Source organism: Diabrotica undecimpunctata, chromosome 8 (genome assembly GCF_040954645.1).
Source record: "Diabrotica undecimpunctata isolate CICGRU chromosome 8, icDiaUnde3, whole genome shotgun sequence".
In the NCBI taxonomy this organism is placed as follows: Eukaryota; Metazoa; Arthropoda; class Insecta; order Coleoptera; family Chrysomelidae; genus Diabrotica; species Diabrotica undecimpunctata.
This window is the reverse complement of record NC_092810.1, coordinates 145,794,337-145,811,744: the sequence shown is the minus strand read 5'-3', so window position 1 is coordinate 145,811,744 and position 17,408 is coordinate 145,794,337. Positions and strand designations below refer to the sequence as shown.

The 17,408-nt window shown below is 29.0% G+C and overlaps 2 protein-coding genes across 2 annotated transcripts; both read right to left on the bottom strand.

The window, feature by feature from the left end:
- Nucleotides 1–8,274: 8,274 nt before the first annotated feature.
- On the bottom strand, nt 8,275–9,976 carry LOC140448247 (uncharacterized). Its single transcript, XM_072541351.1, has 3 exons — nt 9,441–9,976; nt 9,202–9,385; nt 8,275–9,151 (listed from the first exon to the last, which is right to left on the bottom strand). The coding sequence occupies exons 1-3, from the start codon at nt 9,974–9,976 to the stop codon at nt 8,975–8,977; spliced, it is 897 nt and encodes a 298-aa protein (XP_072397452.1). The 3' UTR covers nt 8,275–8,974.
- Nucleotides 9,831–10,954, bottom strand: LOC140448638 (uncharacterized). The gene is made up of 3 exons (XM_072541737.1): nt 10,811–10,954; nt 10,564–10,750; nt 9,831–10,119 (listed from the first exon to the last, which is right to left on the bottom strand). The coding sequence occupies exons 1-3, from the start codon at nt 10,919–10,921 to the stop codon at nt 10,079–10,081; spliced, it is 339 nt and encodes a 112-aa protein (XP_072397838.1). The 5' UTR covers nt 10,922–10,954; the 3' UTR covers nt 9,831–10,078.
- Between the last annotated feature and the right edge of the window lie 6,454 nt (nt 10,955–17,408).

The window sequence follows — 17,408 nt, the reverse complement described above, 5'->3', positions numbered from 1 at the left end:
AAGCCCGGTATTATTGAGATCCATTCAGTAAAATTATCTGAACCGGCATTAGAAATTAACTCATTTTTCAAAAAATCTTATAAAAAAATTAAATTTCGTAAAAACGATTTAACCGATCAGGTTCATCTTTTGCAATCAATTGAAACAAGATAAGACCCTAAAGTTTAGGTATATTTAAACAAACTTTAATAAATAATAAAAAAATGTTAGTAACAATTATTAAAAACAGCGATGTTCATTTTGCAATAACTTTTTTGTTTGTCATCCGATTTAAATTTAGCACATCTCATTTCGTGTATTTTTTTTACTGAAAAAGTTGTCTGTTGACGCCAGATCTCTAAATAGATAAGTTTTTAGGTTAAGTGCAAAATAATGAGTTTGATGTTTTAATTATTTAAATATAGTTCCACTAAAAAATTGATGAATCTTTGGATGAGTCTTTTTGTATTATCTCATACAACACATTTCAGCGGTCAAACCCATGCAGTTATAACGAAAACATTCTTATTTTGCTGACTTGTTTGGTCTAAATTGAATTAATTCAATTAGTAAAGCCATTTCAAGGAAAAAATATAAATATTTCATTAGGCATGAAATCTATCGAGAATTAAAAAAGTCCTTAATATTAGACACGATCCAACAAATTTTGGAAGTTGCAAAACAATAAGGTAAAGGTGTGGATAGAAAAACGGAATTCAAACCAGGCATATCTTATGCTAAAACAAATTTCATGTAAATACGTATTTCTTACACTGAAAAAATGTCACATGCATATAAAAAGGTAAATCAAAGAAATTGTCTCTTTTGTGATTTCTGAAAAATATCTTAAATGCTGGTTACGTTATTCTTTGTAGAGGTCGAAATAGACAACCGTTTTTCAAACAAGAACTTACTAATAGTATAAACTAGGAGTTGAGATGAAATAAAAATTGCCTAGTCGACGAAAAGAAGCAGAAAAAATTTTTCAGAAAAAGAAAGACATCTACCGCTGAAATAATGAATTTCGTCTTGCCAAGTTCTGCGCACACAGATTAATTTAATAATTAGAATGCTATCTTGTGATTGGTGCGATACAAAAGGTAATTGGTCGAATTTCTAACAAATAGGAAAATTAATATCAAAGTTAAATAAACGCTATTTTACACTATTATGATACTACTATGAACGATTAATTCAATAGAATTATTTCAGATAAAATACAAATATATTATCGTTATTTATGAAATCTATCGAGAATTTATAAACATGTTGCTGAATATCGACACTACACAAATTTAACAAAATTTTGGAACTTGCAAAACAATTAAGTGAAAATGCGGTTGGAAAAACGAAATTTAAATCTATATTAGAAGTTCGACAGCAAAGAGAGAAACGTCAATTAAACGTACTCTTATAAATACCGTTTTATGTTGTTAAATGAACGTTTTGAGACAGAATAATAACATAGAATTTTTCGAGGAAATTTTGATATATAAAGATATTTTTAGTACAAGTACAAATATGACAATACCAGAAAATGGAAAAAAATTTAAAATTTATAATCTCAAATCATTCATTTCTTCCAAATTTTGCAATAGCATTAAGAATTTTATTTTAATGGATCTAGTAAGCGTAGCCAATGGCGAATGCTCATTTTCATAATTTAATTTAATTAAAACATATTTAAGAACATAACGTTTGTATTAAAACATAATTAAGAATATTAATTTCTTCAAATCCTCCTGGCCGTCAAAACGATTATTTTAAAAATCTCCCAAGTTGATTGAAAAAATACAATTAATCAATACAGCGACATTAATAAGGAAGACTAAAGAAATAAAACTAATATGTTCATTTTTAAATTTAATTTTAATTATTTAGTTGTAATAAAAATTGCATTTAAAATGCTATAAACAGTTATTTTATCGTAACCTACAACAAGTAATTATTTGAAATAGATATTAACCTTTTCGACAAACAAATTAAGTGTAGTTACAAGATTATTCGATTAAACATTATATTTATATCAAAAACCGTAACTGCCACAGTTCAAAAAGCTATCCTAATATCAAAAATACTAGGTCTTATTCTAAAATGAGTTTTATTTAACTAAACACGTATTTCCTACACTGAAAAAATGTCATGCATATAACAATATTTAACAATAGACAAACGTTATTCGAACAATAAATCACTACTATTAGAAACTATTAAGTTGAGATGAAATGAAAATTGCGTAGCCGACGGAAAGCAGACAGAATTTTTCAGAAAAAATATCTACCTCTGAAAAGATTTTTTAGAAAAAAAAATGTTAATATTTAAAAAAGAATTTACAGCTGAAATAAAATAGACAAGTCATGTTATGGTTTTATATCAAATAATGGATTTTTCATACAATTTTGGTTTAAAACTCAAATTTTGGTCATGACTACTTTCTTCCACCGGCCACACAATTATATTATCTAAAATATATACATAATAAAGGAATATATTAAAAAATATCACTTTAAAAACTTACCATAATATAGTAAAATGATGCGGATATTCTAAAAAACATCTTTAGAATTAACCACACTTTCACTAAATCACTATGAAAAAGAGATAAAAATATACGTGGAAACTATTGTTTTAAGAAAAGAAAAAAATCTAACATGAGCTTACAACAGTCAGCTGCATTGATTACTGTACCAACTAAAAGAAACTGAACTGAGCAATTGAAAAACAACAGCTCTAGTTACTAATGCCTCTAGATCCGTTTGCACGCTAACAGACAACCCAGAAAATAGGGAATATCCCTAACATCCGGAAAATTGCCTGCCTACGTCAACAGTTCGAGTATTGTCAGTTTCTTTGGACGAATAGAATTACAAAGAAAAAAGATTCATTTATACCACCACGAGTACTGAGCAATTGGGAATCTAGACAACAGCTCTAGTTACTAATGCCTCTAGATCCGTTTGCACGCTAACCGACAACCCAGAAAATAGGGAATAACCCTAACATCCGGAAAATTGCCTGCCTACGTCAACAGTTAGAGTCTTCAGCGTTAAAGTATTGTCAGTTGCCTTGGATAACTAGAATCCCTAATTACAACAAAGAAAGACTCCTTTATAATGAGTCTCCGAACTCATACTGATTACCGCACCGATTAAAAGATCAGGAGAACTGAACAATTGGGAATCTACACAACAGCTCTAGTTACTATTGTCCCTAAATCCGTTTTCACGCTAACAAACAACCCAGAAAATAGGGAATACCCCTAATATCCGGAAAATTGCCTGCCTACGTCAACAGTAGTCTTCAGACTTTGAATACTGTCAGTTTCCTTGCATGAATAGAATTCATGCAAAGAAAAGCTTCTTTATGTTAGTCTCCAAAGTCGCGCTTGTTACCGTACCAATTAAAAAATCACGAAAACTGACAAATTCACTAAGTACACTGTGATTTATACCTTCCTATTTCCACCCTGTGCGCAAATGGATTGAATTAATTGAGATGCCAGTTTATGACTTTTGCAATTGGTCGAATTTCTGACCAATAGGAAAATTAATATCAAGGGTATATAAATTTTTTTTTACAGTGATCTGCATCAATTCCAAAAAGGAAAGATAATAATTCATTGTTTTCAGATTATCTAACGTAACAGTAAAATATTTGTAAGAAATTTGTACATAGTATAAGAAATATTCGAACAACGTGTGTACAGTGCACCTGAACAATGGAAGATATGAAAAAAAAAAAATTAACCATTACCGAAAAGGAAACAAAATCTGGGAGATTCAGACTTTTATATATCATGGAAGCGCCTATCAAAACAGGTGAGTTATTCTTTTATATTAATATTGCTTTATATATATATATATATATATATATATATATATATATATATATATATATATATATATATATATATATATATATATATATATATATATATATATATATATATATATATATATATATATATATATATATATATTGTTATGATGTGTTTTTTGTTTGAATGATGAGCAATGAGTATTTTTAATAATATAGGGTTTTTATCGCGGTTCTCAAAGAATTAGCTTGTAAGTACTTTTTTAAACTATCTTTATTATAACTATTATGAAACACACATATATATCTAACCTAGCCAATGTAAATTTAAAATAAACTATCTTTAAATTGATATTCTTATAAAACTAATTAAATTCTATAGACAATGTAAAATTTAAACAAACTATCTTCAAAATTGAAATTGTTATGGCACTAACTAAATTATATTAACAAAATTTTGTACCTTTCTTTCACTGAATGCCTAAATGAACTGTTTTCCACTATATAGATTCTAATCATCACTGAATGTCTTCGTACTTCGGTTATCCTTGTTTTTGTGAAATTACTTTTTCCAATTATCAGCTTCTACCAATTTAAGATATAGTTTTCTTCACCAGCATTTATACACCACCAAGCAAACCAGTAAACACCATTTATATTTATTCTTCTTTTCAATATACCAATATCCAATTATTATAAGTTGATTTATACTAATCTCCAATCATAATATAATTTTAATTCCTTCCAATGTCCATCCAATATTCTTCTAATATACTTTTATAATCTTCAATAATTATTTGTGTATAATTATAAATGTGCATTAAATATAGGCATAATTTTTAATCTTCATTTAACTCACTATTTTAAACAATTTGACTATTTGTACTTGATTCACTGACTCCAACTAACTTTCATATTTCTTACTAAACTTTTCTGACTGACTTCTTGAAAATTCTCAACAGTCTACTAACTTTCATAATAAACTGGCCTGACTTCTGACTAAAAACTTCCATCTTGAATCCAAATCACGGGTATTTATATCTTTTTGGATATTCCAGAATCATCTGGCAAGAGATCATGTTCCAATTTGTTCCATTACTTCTATATAGATGTTCTCGAAAAAATGTCTGTTCCATCCACCGACATAATCATTATTCCAGAATGTTCAACCGTAAACAATGGTCACACTCTGCACTCTGGAGAATTCGTTAATGTTCCATTGATAATTTTGTTGACATTTAGGCTTTTCAGATCAGAATAAACATTCAAATGAGTAACTAACACTCTAATTTAATAAAATACACATTTCAAACAATATATTATTATAACCCCACTTATATTCGTATTATGATTAATTTCTATCTGTCAATTACTTACTGTATAGTTGGTTGCCTAGGCACATGGCTCACTTAAATCTATTTACAACATTAAAATACAACTTTTTACAATTATTATATGCTAATTTCTTAAAATGCCCTCACATAAATAATTTTTATTAAATTCTCTAGTATATAACTTATTTAAAACAACCAAATATCTAATATTATGTAGTATATAACTTATAAATTATTTTCTATAAACCCTAATCGTAATATATATATATATATATATATATATATATATATATATATATATATATATATATATATACTGTGTATCCACTTAATTCGGCATATGAGAAATTTTTTTTAAGTTTACAAAAAAAGTTATTTTTTATAAAAAGTCTAATGCGAGATTTTGCGCGAATCTCACATGTGGTGTGTCAAAAATATAAATTTCGCTAAAGAGTAAAGTACCTTTATATTCCACAGTATCGAAAATTGTTATATGAAAAGTTGTCTGGCACGAAAAACTATGTTTTAATATGCAATTCCATCATTCTAATTAAAAAAAATCTAAGATTACCGATATCGAAAATCATTTTCATGTAGTACAAAAAATATGATAACTCTTTTATTATTAAATTTATTAGAAGTTATTCTTCGTAAAATGCTCTACATGGTCTAAAGCCTAAGATGCAACCATAATATATTCCAAAAAACAAAAAATTGCAAATAACTCAATAAAGGAAGTATTTTTCAAAAAAAAAATTAACAAGACAGAAAAAGTATTTATTTCGATGAAACACGCATAAAAAATTTAACTCGAAGCTATTCGAGAAAATTTTTTTGTTATTTGTTAATAATTTGCGGCCCACTTGGAAAAATTAAAAAAATACATTTTAACTTTTGATTTCTTTTTTTATTACAATTATAAAATACAGAATGTTTCATTTAAAATTATTGACTTGGAAAAAGTCAATAATCCAAGCCTGTGGTTTGGAAAAATGGCGTATCATTTGCGAACACACTGTACTTAAAGATTTGATTTCAATGAAAATTCCCGACAGAACGTTCTCTTTGTGTGCAAAGGATCTTAAGACATTATGTTTGTAATGGATGAGAAATTCGCTTAGAAAAGATTGTTTCTATCTGTCAGAAGTTTAGAAAAAATATAAATATCTCAAAAAATTCGATGTTTTGACATATGGTACCTACCTAAAACAATTTTTGTCTACAATTTTACGTAGAATCTAAAAATCCAATAATAAACAAGCTAACATTTAAAATACCAAAATTGTTGTTCACTTCCGGTACAACAGTAAGTAGTATGTCTGTCAAAATATTTTCTTTTCTAAATTTGCGATAATTTGTAATAGCCATAAACCACTATTTATACATGATGATAAGTGTAGTAAAGAAACACCTTGTACGTATTTTGTAATCCAACAAATTTTATTAGATATAGTCCTTCTCAGAGCCTTCTTTCAGTGCGTCATTAATTGTGACGTCATATACTGTATTGGATGTGTCGAGAATTATTTCATGTAATTATTGAGAATTGTGACAGATGCCAGAACCGTACTTACTTTTATTGCAAGGTGGATTAAATAATAGTAAGCAATATTGTTTATTAAATTCATAAATATGGAAACATTTAAAAACGACAACACAACGATCCATTTATTGTTTATTTTATAATAGTATATAATACAAGTGTAGTTAGTTCGTTTTCTAGTTATACAATTAAATATTTGCCGCCATTTTTTTATAAAAGCAAACAAATACTGTTTTCAAAGATGTTTATTACATAACTTATAAATTAATTACATAAATAGGGTATAATTCTAAACATAAAAACAATTTATTTACTGATGCCTAATAATAATACTTTATTGAAGACATTGAAAAGTAGAATTTGGATATCAATGAAATATTAAAACCTTTCCTGTATATTTTTTCGATAATTATTTCATGACAAAAAACTAATGATATATCTGAAACAAAATAAATCATAAAGGCGACAGGAATTGTAAGAGAAAATCGTGTACAAAAAAGTCCAGTAATGGAGTCTAAAATTGTTTGCTTCCTACAATTCTGGAATGGGTTAATTACTATTTAAATGGGAATAAGCCACAATTAAAGGTTAAAATACGTTTATTGACGTTTTAATTTCCACTTCGGAAATCCTTTTTTTTCCGAAGTGGAAATTGAAACATCAATAAACGTATTTTAACCTTTAATTATGGCTTATTCCCATTTAAATAGTAATTAATTTAAAATGCCACAAGAAAATAGCTTCACAACAATATCTGGAATGGGTGTAGTAGATGAGCATGATCAGTGCATATCATTATATCGAATAAGTTTAAAAGGTAAAAAGTCATGGTGGGTTTTATTTACGTACTTTCCTGACATGACCAGTGCCAATGCCTGGAAACCTCATCAAATTTATACTGAAAATGTGATGTAAATAGTGAGAATTCCGTCGTCATATAGACTATAGTTATTTGGGAGATGGTATCACTTCAAGAACACCAATAAATAGAAAAGCTGGTTCCAGAATTGAAGTCACCAAAGGCTTTCATTTTCCAGGAAAACTGGATGTTTTGAAAAATACCATACAAATACCTAAACCCATTTGAGAACGCCCTTGTATTTCAAATTGAAAAATTTTTTTTTTTGAATATATATGTAATAGATGTCACCCAACATTTAATTTAATTTATTTAATATACGGGACAAACCCATTAAATGTTACAATTTACAATATATAAAATAGTGGTTTAAGTACACTTATATATTATATGTAATTAAATCTTAAAACCTATAAATCCAGCAGTTAACTCTATGTTTCTAAGATCCAGCACTATAAAGACGGGAAAATAAAACTTCATATGTTGTGTACCTATGGGTGTCTAAATAAGGATATCTGTCAATTTGGAGAATGAAACAACAACGTATGCTGCTATTTCATATATTTGAAGATGTATCGTTGCCTTGCGTGCAACAACATCAGTTCGTCAATATGCTCAATTAGATACCCATAGGTACACAACATACAAAGTTACATAGTTAAAACGGTTAGAACCTTACAACATATGTATGTACATATAATATATATATATATATATATATATATATATATATATATATATATATATATATATATATATATATATATATATATATATATATATATATATATATATACCATGGTGCCTATAACGTACCAGTAACTTTCTACAAATATTTATATATTCATTGAGAGACATATTAAATACATCTACATTCTACATTCAGGTTGTTTAACAAAGATAAGTATCTATTCAGTGGGCCATTGGCCCATGGGTTTTTCTATAAAATGGAATATAAAAGTACATAGATAATGCAAATCATGGTAATATGATACTCTAAGAATACTCTGACTCACAAGAGAGGGACAATCAATTCTACCATTTGTCAATTTAAAAATCAAAGTTAAACCAAACATCACAATTTTGGTGTTTTCCATTTTTTCCACTCTAGTTTCTTTTTAGATGTTAATGGGTTAAAGTAAGTAAGAACTAACAACCTAATATCTAAAAACCATAAAAACACAATAGACTACAATTATTAATTGATAATAGAATTATTAATGAAATATGTGGGAATCAACCTAAAGATCTAAGACTATAACATAAGGAAAAGAATAACTAAATAGCTACAAATGCACACTTCTAAATAACTACAAGATACTATGATTATAAGGAACTAAATAACACTAAATATTACACGAGAAAATTAGAAAATATAAATAAATACAAGAAAAATAGAGACCGATAATCTTACAAATTAAAAAAACAAAACCGAGCTAGGTGTCATTTTATTTCTGGCACTTCCACAAAATCATCATCTGAAGATACACAATCCCATTCATTTAAATCAATGACTATAGGAGATATGTGGTTTGTGTCCATTATTTTTGCTGTCTCCCAATATTCATTAATGAGGCTTTCTGCATGCCTAACATACTTCCTCCATTTTTCTGGTGTGACCTTAAATTATAGCAAAGTTAGTATCTAAGAATAAAAAAAAATTAATTTACCTGTTGTAAAGATTTTTTCCACACATTTAATACTGTGGCTTCGTTTGTAACGCCAGCAGAAGTTATATTGGCATCATAATACCTTTTGCAGTCAGACCAAACATTCTCTATTGGATTGAATTGACAATGATATGGAGGCAGTCTCAAGACACGATGGCCATATTGAAGGGCCAGTCTATCCAATCTGTAAAACAAAATGTATATAAAATGCCACTTGCTAAATAAATTCTAATACACACTTAAATACTTTATCTGGTAGATGCTTCTTTACAATATCCATCAACTCAAACTTCATCATAGTCATTGAACAATTAATATGCCGGTTTTTTAACCATTCTAATAAAGAATGTTTTGCCCAACTAGCATTTGGTATTTTTTCCAATAAAGTTGAATGGTATGATGCATTATCCATTATAATTAATGATGGTTCTTCTAAATTTGGTAAAAGCTGATGCTCAAACCATTTTTCAAAATTCTCAGAATTCATTGAATCATGGTAGTCACCAGATTTACTTCCACTTTTGAAAATCAATTCACAGTTATCAATGAACCCATTTTCAGAACCTGCATTAAGAATAATGTATCGTACACCTTCTCCATTCTTCTTTCTGACAGCATTAATACTGCCATCTTGCCAGCTCTTGCGGAATCCTCCTTTACTGAATATCCAGGTCTCATCCAAGAAAACTGGTTTTAAAGGGTATAAACTGCTTTCATTGTCCTTATAGGCTTTCAAAAACTGAAGTCTTTTTAAAGTCACATGTGGTTGTTCCATTAAATATTTTCTGTTAGCAACACTACAATTTACCCATCTGAATTTTAATTCTTTTAAAGCTCTGCTAAGTGCAGCAATAGAAATATTAATCTCATCCACTTCCTATAGTTTTTGCTTCAGGGTATAGAGAGTCACATGCTCACCTAAAACGATCAAAGTTTAAAGACAGCATAGTGACTCTTCTAGGAAAAATATTAAGAATGTAAAGTAACATGTTAGTTTTGATATTAGGAATTTGTCTATTGAATTGCTATATGCAACAGTACTCCTTTCATAAATCGTAATAACCATATTTGAATAATCCAAAGTATAAGAGTTATAAAAATATATCTATATATTTTACCAAACTGCACAAGGTAAATGCATAAACTTCAGCTAAAAGGCAAAGAGGACTCTTAAATTTTTATTACAATACTTGGTACTTAATTCAGTAGTATTCTTTTTATATTCACTTTTCATTTCTATATGTAACTAGTTGTCAGGAACAATTTATTAAATGAAATGTCTATGAAAATTAGTTACTTCTGCCTTTCTATTAGAAATATGGTAAAATATTTTAACTATACTGTTGTAATGCTCTTTCTTACCTTTACTAAACATTCTGTATACACACATCCTGATGGCATGTTCGTATTTATTTATTAATAATGTCGGTTTACGACTCGTGGCTACTGATTGGCTCATTGTGATTGAATAATCAGAATCTTTTTGGACACCTTCATTTACCAATCGTCTTATTGTTGGCAAAGAAGTTCCTAACGCCTCAGCAACACGCTGAAATAAACAGTAGGTAAAAATAAAACAATTTTATTTTCAGTGTAATTTTAAACTTACTTCACGAACAGCAGAAATTGGTAATAAAGTTTGTCCAGCTTCTTTTTCTAATTCAAAATATTTAAGTAATTTAAGTATCAGAACTTGTTCCTTTTCCGTAAATCTTGGCATTTTAAAAATATTTTAATGAAAACCAAAACAAAATAAAAAAATATAGGTTAACACAAATAATGCATAACAACACTATGAAATAAGTCAAATACTGACGTAATGTCCTAATGAAGTTTTACGTCAAATGTTCGTGACTCGTCTAGCTGATTGGCTAGAGAAGACGCGCATTTCAAATATCAACGAATCAAGCGTAGGTTAAGAATAGACCGGTTATGCATGCAAGGCTGTAATATTTTCGTGTTTTAATCACGGAACTGCCGCTTTTTTCATCACATTCAACTTAATGCGTTAGAAAGAAATCGAAAAACTGTGATGCACTGAAAGAAGGCTCTGAGAAGAAGTTTAGTATGTATTATTAAAAAATATACCTATAAAAGTTTGTGAGATGGATTGAGTAACTAGTAGAGTTTGTGAGAATATAAATATTATATAAATTATAAATACGCAAATTTAGTTTTAAAATAAACTAACGCAAAGTATACAAAAAAATTACTTTCGGTATTTTTTCTATAGAAATTGTAATTTTAAACGTGAGTTTCAAAAGTCGACGCCATCTATCGTATGAACTTACATGTCTGTCGGTAAAGAATCGTCGATGTATATTGTAATACTGTTGCATACATTTTAGTAATACTTAACGGACTTTCCGCTAGGTGACGAAACGTACGCTACGACATCTTGTTTTGGCAATGGATTGTTTCAATGATCAGTAGAAAAATGAAAAATATTAAATTTAACTTAATTTTGAAGTATTTATCGCCACTTATCGGAGATTATTAGGAAAATATTCTTAAATTATTAAATATTAAATTTAATTTTGAAGTATTTATCGCCACTTATCGGAGATTATTAGGAAAATATTCTTAAATTATTAAATATTAAATTTAATTTTGAAGTATTTATCGCCACTTATCGGAGATTAGTAGGAAAATATTCTTAAATTATTAAATATTAAATTTAATTTTGAAGTATTTATCGCCACCTATCGGAAAGTCCGTGAAGTATCATTTAGACTGTTTCAACAGTAATATACAATATACACGTACATTCGTACGATAGATGGCGCCATACATCTATTACCGAACAATTTAATATAAAATATATTCAATCATAAAACTAAGTAAAAAAAAAAACACAGAGCACAGGCAATTTTTCTTTTTTTTTTCATAACTTTTTCCATGGATATATAGAGATAAATTTACAGAAAAAAATTTTTATTCCTCCTTTTCAAAATGACGTTTGGTACAAGTCTGTATAATTAATTCACAGTATCCGAAAAGTTCGCCATTTTTGGGTCATTTTCCAAACATTGTTCTATAACATTTTTCTGCGCAGTTTTAGGTATAAGCAATGGTACACTTAATACAAAGAAAAATCAATTACCTTTAAAAATGGTGTGGCTAAAATTATTTACAGCTAATTTTTAAATTAAGTACTCATAACTGTTTTTCTTGTACATTTAGGTGTAGTCATTACAACAGCATTACTAAATAAAAAAGGAAGCTTATTTTCTGTACTTAAGAATAGTCTATTGTAAAATATTCTAGGACTAACGTAACCAAGATGGTTCGTCAAATTTTGATGCTTGAAACAATTTGTATATAAATGTTCAATAGTCCAGGCGTGACCTGTCGAAAAGCAGGTCATTATGAATATTTTCCAGAGTAATATTTTTTTCCTGGAATCACTTCAGAATGTACCTTATATCAACAATCACGACATGCACCAGTCGCACACCTTTTGCTTAATTTTTTATTTAAAAAAATCTGATAAAATCGAAAATGTTTACTTTTTGCGTCCATACTTTTGCCTATAACTCGAGAGATATTGCTCTCACAAAAAAAATTATATTAGGTGAAAGTTTTGTTTTTTAATTTTACATATTTGACTAATTAGAAATTAAAAATTGAATGTTCATTGTTTAAAAAATAATATAGTTAGGAAGCGCAAAAAAATTTTTTTTCTTTTAAATTTTTTTGACCTCTTAAACACAACTTACACCCTTCATATTCCGCCTTTATGTGTAATAGTACTAAAACGTGTGCATAATTTCTTTACGATCGGTGTAATACTTTTTGCATAATAATTTTTCTACGAGAGGCTAGGGAGGTTTTTAAAGTTATAAACATTATTTCAATTATATCATTTTTTTATAAACAGTCATATTTCAAATACCTCATATTTGTTGCCGAAACTCAAAATCGAAATCATTCATTCATGTCATCGGTTTTAAAGATTTGGCCCTAACAATCGAAATTCCTTAGTGATCGTTGAATGGAAGTGATAAATTTTATTAATATGGCAAAAATCGCGCAATGTTTATTTATTTAATAGCTTTATATAAACTGACATCAAACAAAAATTGCATACAAAAGCTGCACTCTACACCTCTAAAACCCAAATACACTACATACAAACCCACTCTAAAACCCATTTTGATTTTTTTGATAGGACACTCTTATCAAAAGATATAGAATTTTTACCGTCGAGTTGATACAATTTTTATTTATTAAATTGATTTCGCACTGTAACACATTTAAAATCGCCGGTCGCTTCAAGCGTTGTTTCTGAGAGAACAGTTTATTCTACATAAAAAATTCTAATTAACTTTTTTTCTTCTTGTAGTTCCTTCTCCTATTGGAGGTTGGCTATCGTCACAGCTATCCTTACCTTATTGGCGGCTGCTCTGAAAAGATCTACTGAGCTGCAACTATACCACTCTCTTAGGTTTCTTAGCCAGGAAATTTTTCGTCTTCCTATGGGTCTTTTACCTTTGATTTTACCTTGCATTAAAAGCCTTAATATCTCATATTTCACTTAATGTGCTAAATATTCCAGCTTTCTTGTCTCGATGTGCTTTATGACCTCGCAATCCTCTTGTTGCCTTCTTAACACTTCTGCATTTGTAACTCGTTGGGTCCATGGTATTTTCAAAATCCTTCTATAGCACCACATCTCAAATGATTCCAAATTCTTTATATTATCCACTTTTAGTGTCCAGCTTTCCATTCCATACAACAAAGTCGAGAACACGTAGCATCTTAAGGCTCTTATCCTCAGCTCCAGAGGAAGGTCTCGATTAACAAACATTGTTTTCATTTTTATAAATGCTTGTCTTGTAATTTCAATGGGTGTCCTTATTTCTCTACCTTGGTCATTATTTTCATGTACCCAGGTTCGCAGATATTTGTAGTTATTCACTCTTTCTACTTGTATTTCCACGATATCTAGCCTTCCTACTGTATATTGCTTAGAAATAATCATGCACTTGGTTTTCTTAACGTTCATTTGTAGTCCATATTTTATACTGACTTGATGTAATCTATTTACTAAGCTTTGCAGTACTTCTAGACTGTCTGCAAAAACAGCGGCGTCGTCTGCGAATTTTATAATGTTCAAAATTTTTTTGTTTATTGATATACCCTGTTATTCCTCTGATATTGCTTTCTTAAAAATAGCTTTGCTGTACAGATTGAATAACATTGGGGACGGCACGCAACCCTGTCTAACACCTCTTTTGATTTCTATAGTTTCTGTATCGACATTTTCGATTCTAACCTTTGGTTTTTGATTCCAGTACAGATTGACAATAATTCGTATATCTCGACTATCCACATTCCTTTCTTTTAACAGTTTTACGAGTTTCTGATGTCGTATTCTATCAAAAGCCTTTTGGTAATCTATAAAGCAGACATGAGAGATCCTGGTTCATATCTAGTCGTCTTTGCGCGAGAACGTTAAAAGCGAACAGAGCCTCTCTTGTTCCTAGTCCTCCTCTGAATCAAAACTGGGTGTGATCTATATCTTCTTCTATTTTATTGTATAGTCTTCCGTATTATTTTGAGAAAAATCTTAAGTGTGTGGCTTATTAAGGAAATTGTTCTATACTGGGAGCATTCTGTCGCATGTACTGACTTTGGTAGTGTTACAGACGTGGACAGCAACCAACCTTCGGGTATTACTCCTGTTGTATTTACTTTGTTGAACAGATCTAAAAGTATATGCAGTGTTTCTTCGTCAATGCATTTAATTAGCTCGATGGATATCTGATCTGGGCCTACTGATTTTGCGGTCTTTGCATTTCTAACCTGTTCTAATTCGCACATTATTATTTTCTGTCCTGTTTGTTCCTGTGGTTCTTCTTGTACCATTTTATCATCGTCGAATAGTTTCATTATGTATTCTTGCCAAAATCTTGCATAGTTTGTCTTTGATGTCTCCAATGAGTTTACCATTATCATCTTTGAGTATCCCATAGTGTGCTCGCTTTTTGGTATTTGTTAGTTCTTTTATTTTTTTATGCGTATTAAAGCTATTATATTTTCTGTCATATTCTTCTATTTCTATGCATCGATCTGTGAACCACTTTTCCTTGGGCTTTTTTCTCGCTAATCTAACTAATTAACATTTTTGTACAAAATAATTATCTCAGAATGTTCCCCCCCCCCCCACACACCCTACGATAATAGTCTATTAGGGCAAACCCGGGCGTGGTAAACTTTTATGCATCTTCTGGTGTTAAAAAATTGATATTCCCAGTAAAATTCAGCAATTAGTATGATCTTTAGAGGTCTCTGATGACTGTACTAGACGTTTAACTAGCAAACAAAGATCCGTAAAAGTTAGTAAAAACTGTTGCAAGCATCACATTTTAACAAACCATATCGTGGTTACGTTAGTCCTAGAATATTTTATAATAGACATATTTTAAAGTACAGCAAAATAGCCGCAAAAATCGTTAAAACTTTGAAGAACCGTATCCTGCTTAAAATTAGCCCCAGAATCTACTACAGTATTCTATTTTAAAGGTAATTAGTTTTTCTTTCTGTTCAATGTACCATTGCACATACCTTCTGCGTAGAAAAATGTTATAGAACAACGTTTACGAAAAAAATAGAATGCCGAACTTTGAAAGATAGTATCTCGGATATCTACAAACGTCTTTTTGAAGAGGAAGGATAGAAGTTTTTTCTATAAAGCAATGCCTGCACCTAGATATCCCCGTGGAAAATAGTTATGAGATAAAGAATAAAAATCTCATGTTTTCGTTCCGTTTTAAAGAGAAATTTCTATACTGACGTATTACTTTTTTTTACAGTAAAATGCGGAGGTGAACGTCACGGAACTAGCGCAACAAGATGGCGTCGTCACGGATAGCGTCATAGAATAGCGTTTTTGACATCGATTCGTTCACTCGACCCCCCACCCTATTCTCGATCAATTAGTTTCGAATCATCATATATTTACTCGTAAGCAGGTTAAAATAAAATTGCATGAAAAATAACTAACAAAATATAGACATTAAATGAGAAAGAAAAAATTAAAAGAATATCTATCACTAAAAGATTCATTGATTGAAAGATTGAAACATTGAATCATCTGTTTAAATTTTTATAATATCTCTCGTTCTAAAATAATTTCATATAAATACAATTATTATTTTTAAACATATTATTTAGTTTATACAATAATAGTTTAATTTACTATCAAATGGTATTTATTTAGATTTTATTATTATTATTATTTGGTCTGAATTCGACCGGTATGTTATAAGGTGGTTCAAAAATAAAGAAAAAGTGCTATAGTAGGCTGTACAGTAGACTAGCGCGAATCTTCATACTGTTTTCTGTATTTTTAAAATTTGAAAAATTATTTTTAAAATTGAATGAAGTAATTTTATTATTTATTCGTCGGACTTTAATACGATATCCGAACTGATAAAATTATTATCGAACTGATAAAAGGATGTTAGAAACAGCAGATATTAAAACACTTAGAAGGCCGAATGACAACAAATAGAGTAGAACGACCACGAAAACGATGCAACGACAACGTACCGGCATGGAAAAACAGACAGAGTAATGTCTACATAATAAGAAGAAAAAGGACCGATAAAATTGTAAAAATCCAACATTGTATTTATATGAAATTATTTAAAACGAGAGGTGTGAAAATTTAAACAGATGATTCAATATTGTTATTAATTGGATGACATTTATGACCTAAATTTTGACCGTTTGACAAAAAAATGTAGTATAGATCTTTTATTTTTCATTATTAACATATATCATCATTAACAAATGGCTTTTTCAGGGTGTTAATTTATTTATAGTGGAAAATGCAAGTAAGGGACAGAGCAGAATGACGCAGAAAACTTGAAAAGTTCGAGGACCTTTAAGGACTGTACCACCACATGATGATGATGATATTTATCCCCGATCAACAACAAATTTTACAAAAAATATAAGTAAATTAATCACATAGAATTCTAGTATAATTTGAATTGAGTAAAAGTATTTTAAAATAAATCTGTAGGTAAAAATGTGTAAAATATAAATGTAAGTATCAGAATAAATATCCACGTAGATATATATATATATATATATATATATATATATATATATATATATATATATATATATATATATATATATATATATATATATATTTATGCAAACCTCAATATTCTGTAATGTTTATAACGTAT

Excerpts from the sequence above, each read along its gene's own strand:
- LOC140448247 (XM_072541351.1), bottom strand. The coding sequence starts at position 9,976 with ATGGAACAACCACATGTGACTTTAAAAAGACTTCAGTTTTTGAAAGCC. Across the intron at positions 9,386-9,440 it reads CTACCAGATAAAGTATTTAA|ATTGGATAGACTGGCCCTTC; the intron begins GTGTGTATTAGA and ends TTTGTTTTACAG. Across the intron at positions 9,152-9,201 it reads GGAAAAAATCTTTACAACAG|GTCACACCAGAAAAATGGAG; the intron begins GTAAATTAATTT and ends CTATAATTTAAG.
- LOC140448638 (XM_072541737.1), bottom strand. The coding sequence starts at position 10,921 with ATGCCAAGATTTACGGAAAAGGAACAAGTTCTGATACTTAAATTACTT. Across the intron at positions 10,751-10,810 it reads CAATTTCTGCTGTTCGTGAA|CGTGTTGCTGAGGCGTTAGG; the intron begins GTAAGTTTAAAA and ends TGTTTATTTCAG. Across the intron at positions 10,120-10,563 it reads ATACAGAATGTTTAGTAAAG|GTGAGCATGTGACTCTCTAT; the intron begins GTAAGAAAGAGC and ends TGATCGTTTTAG.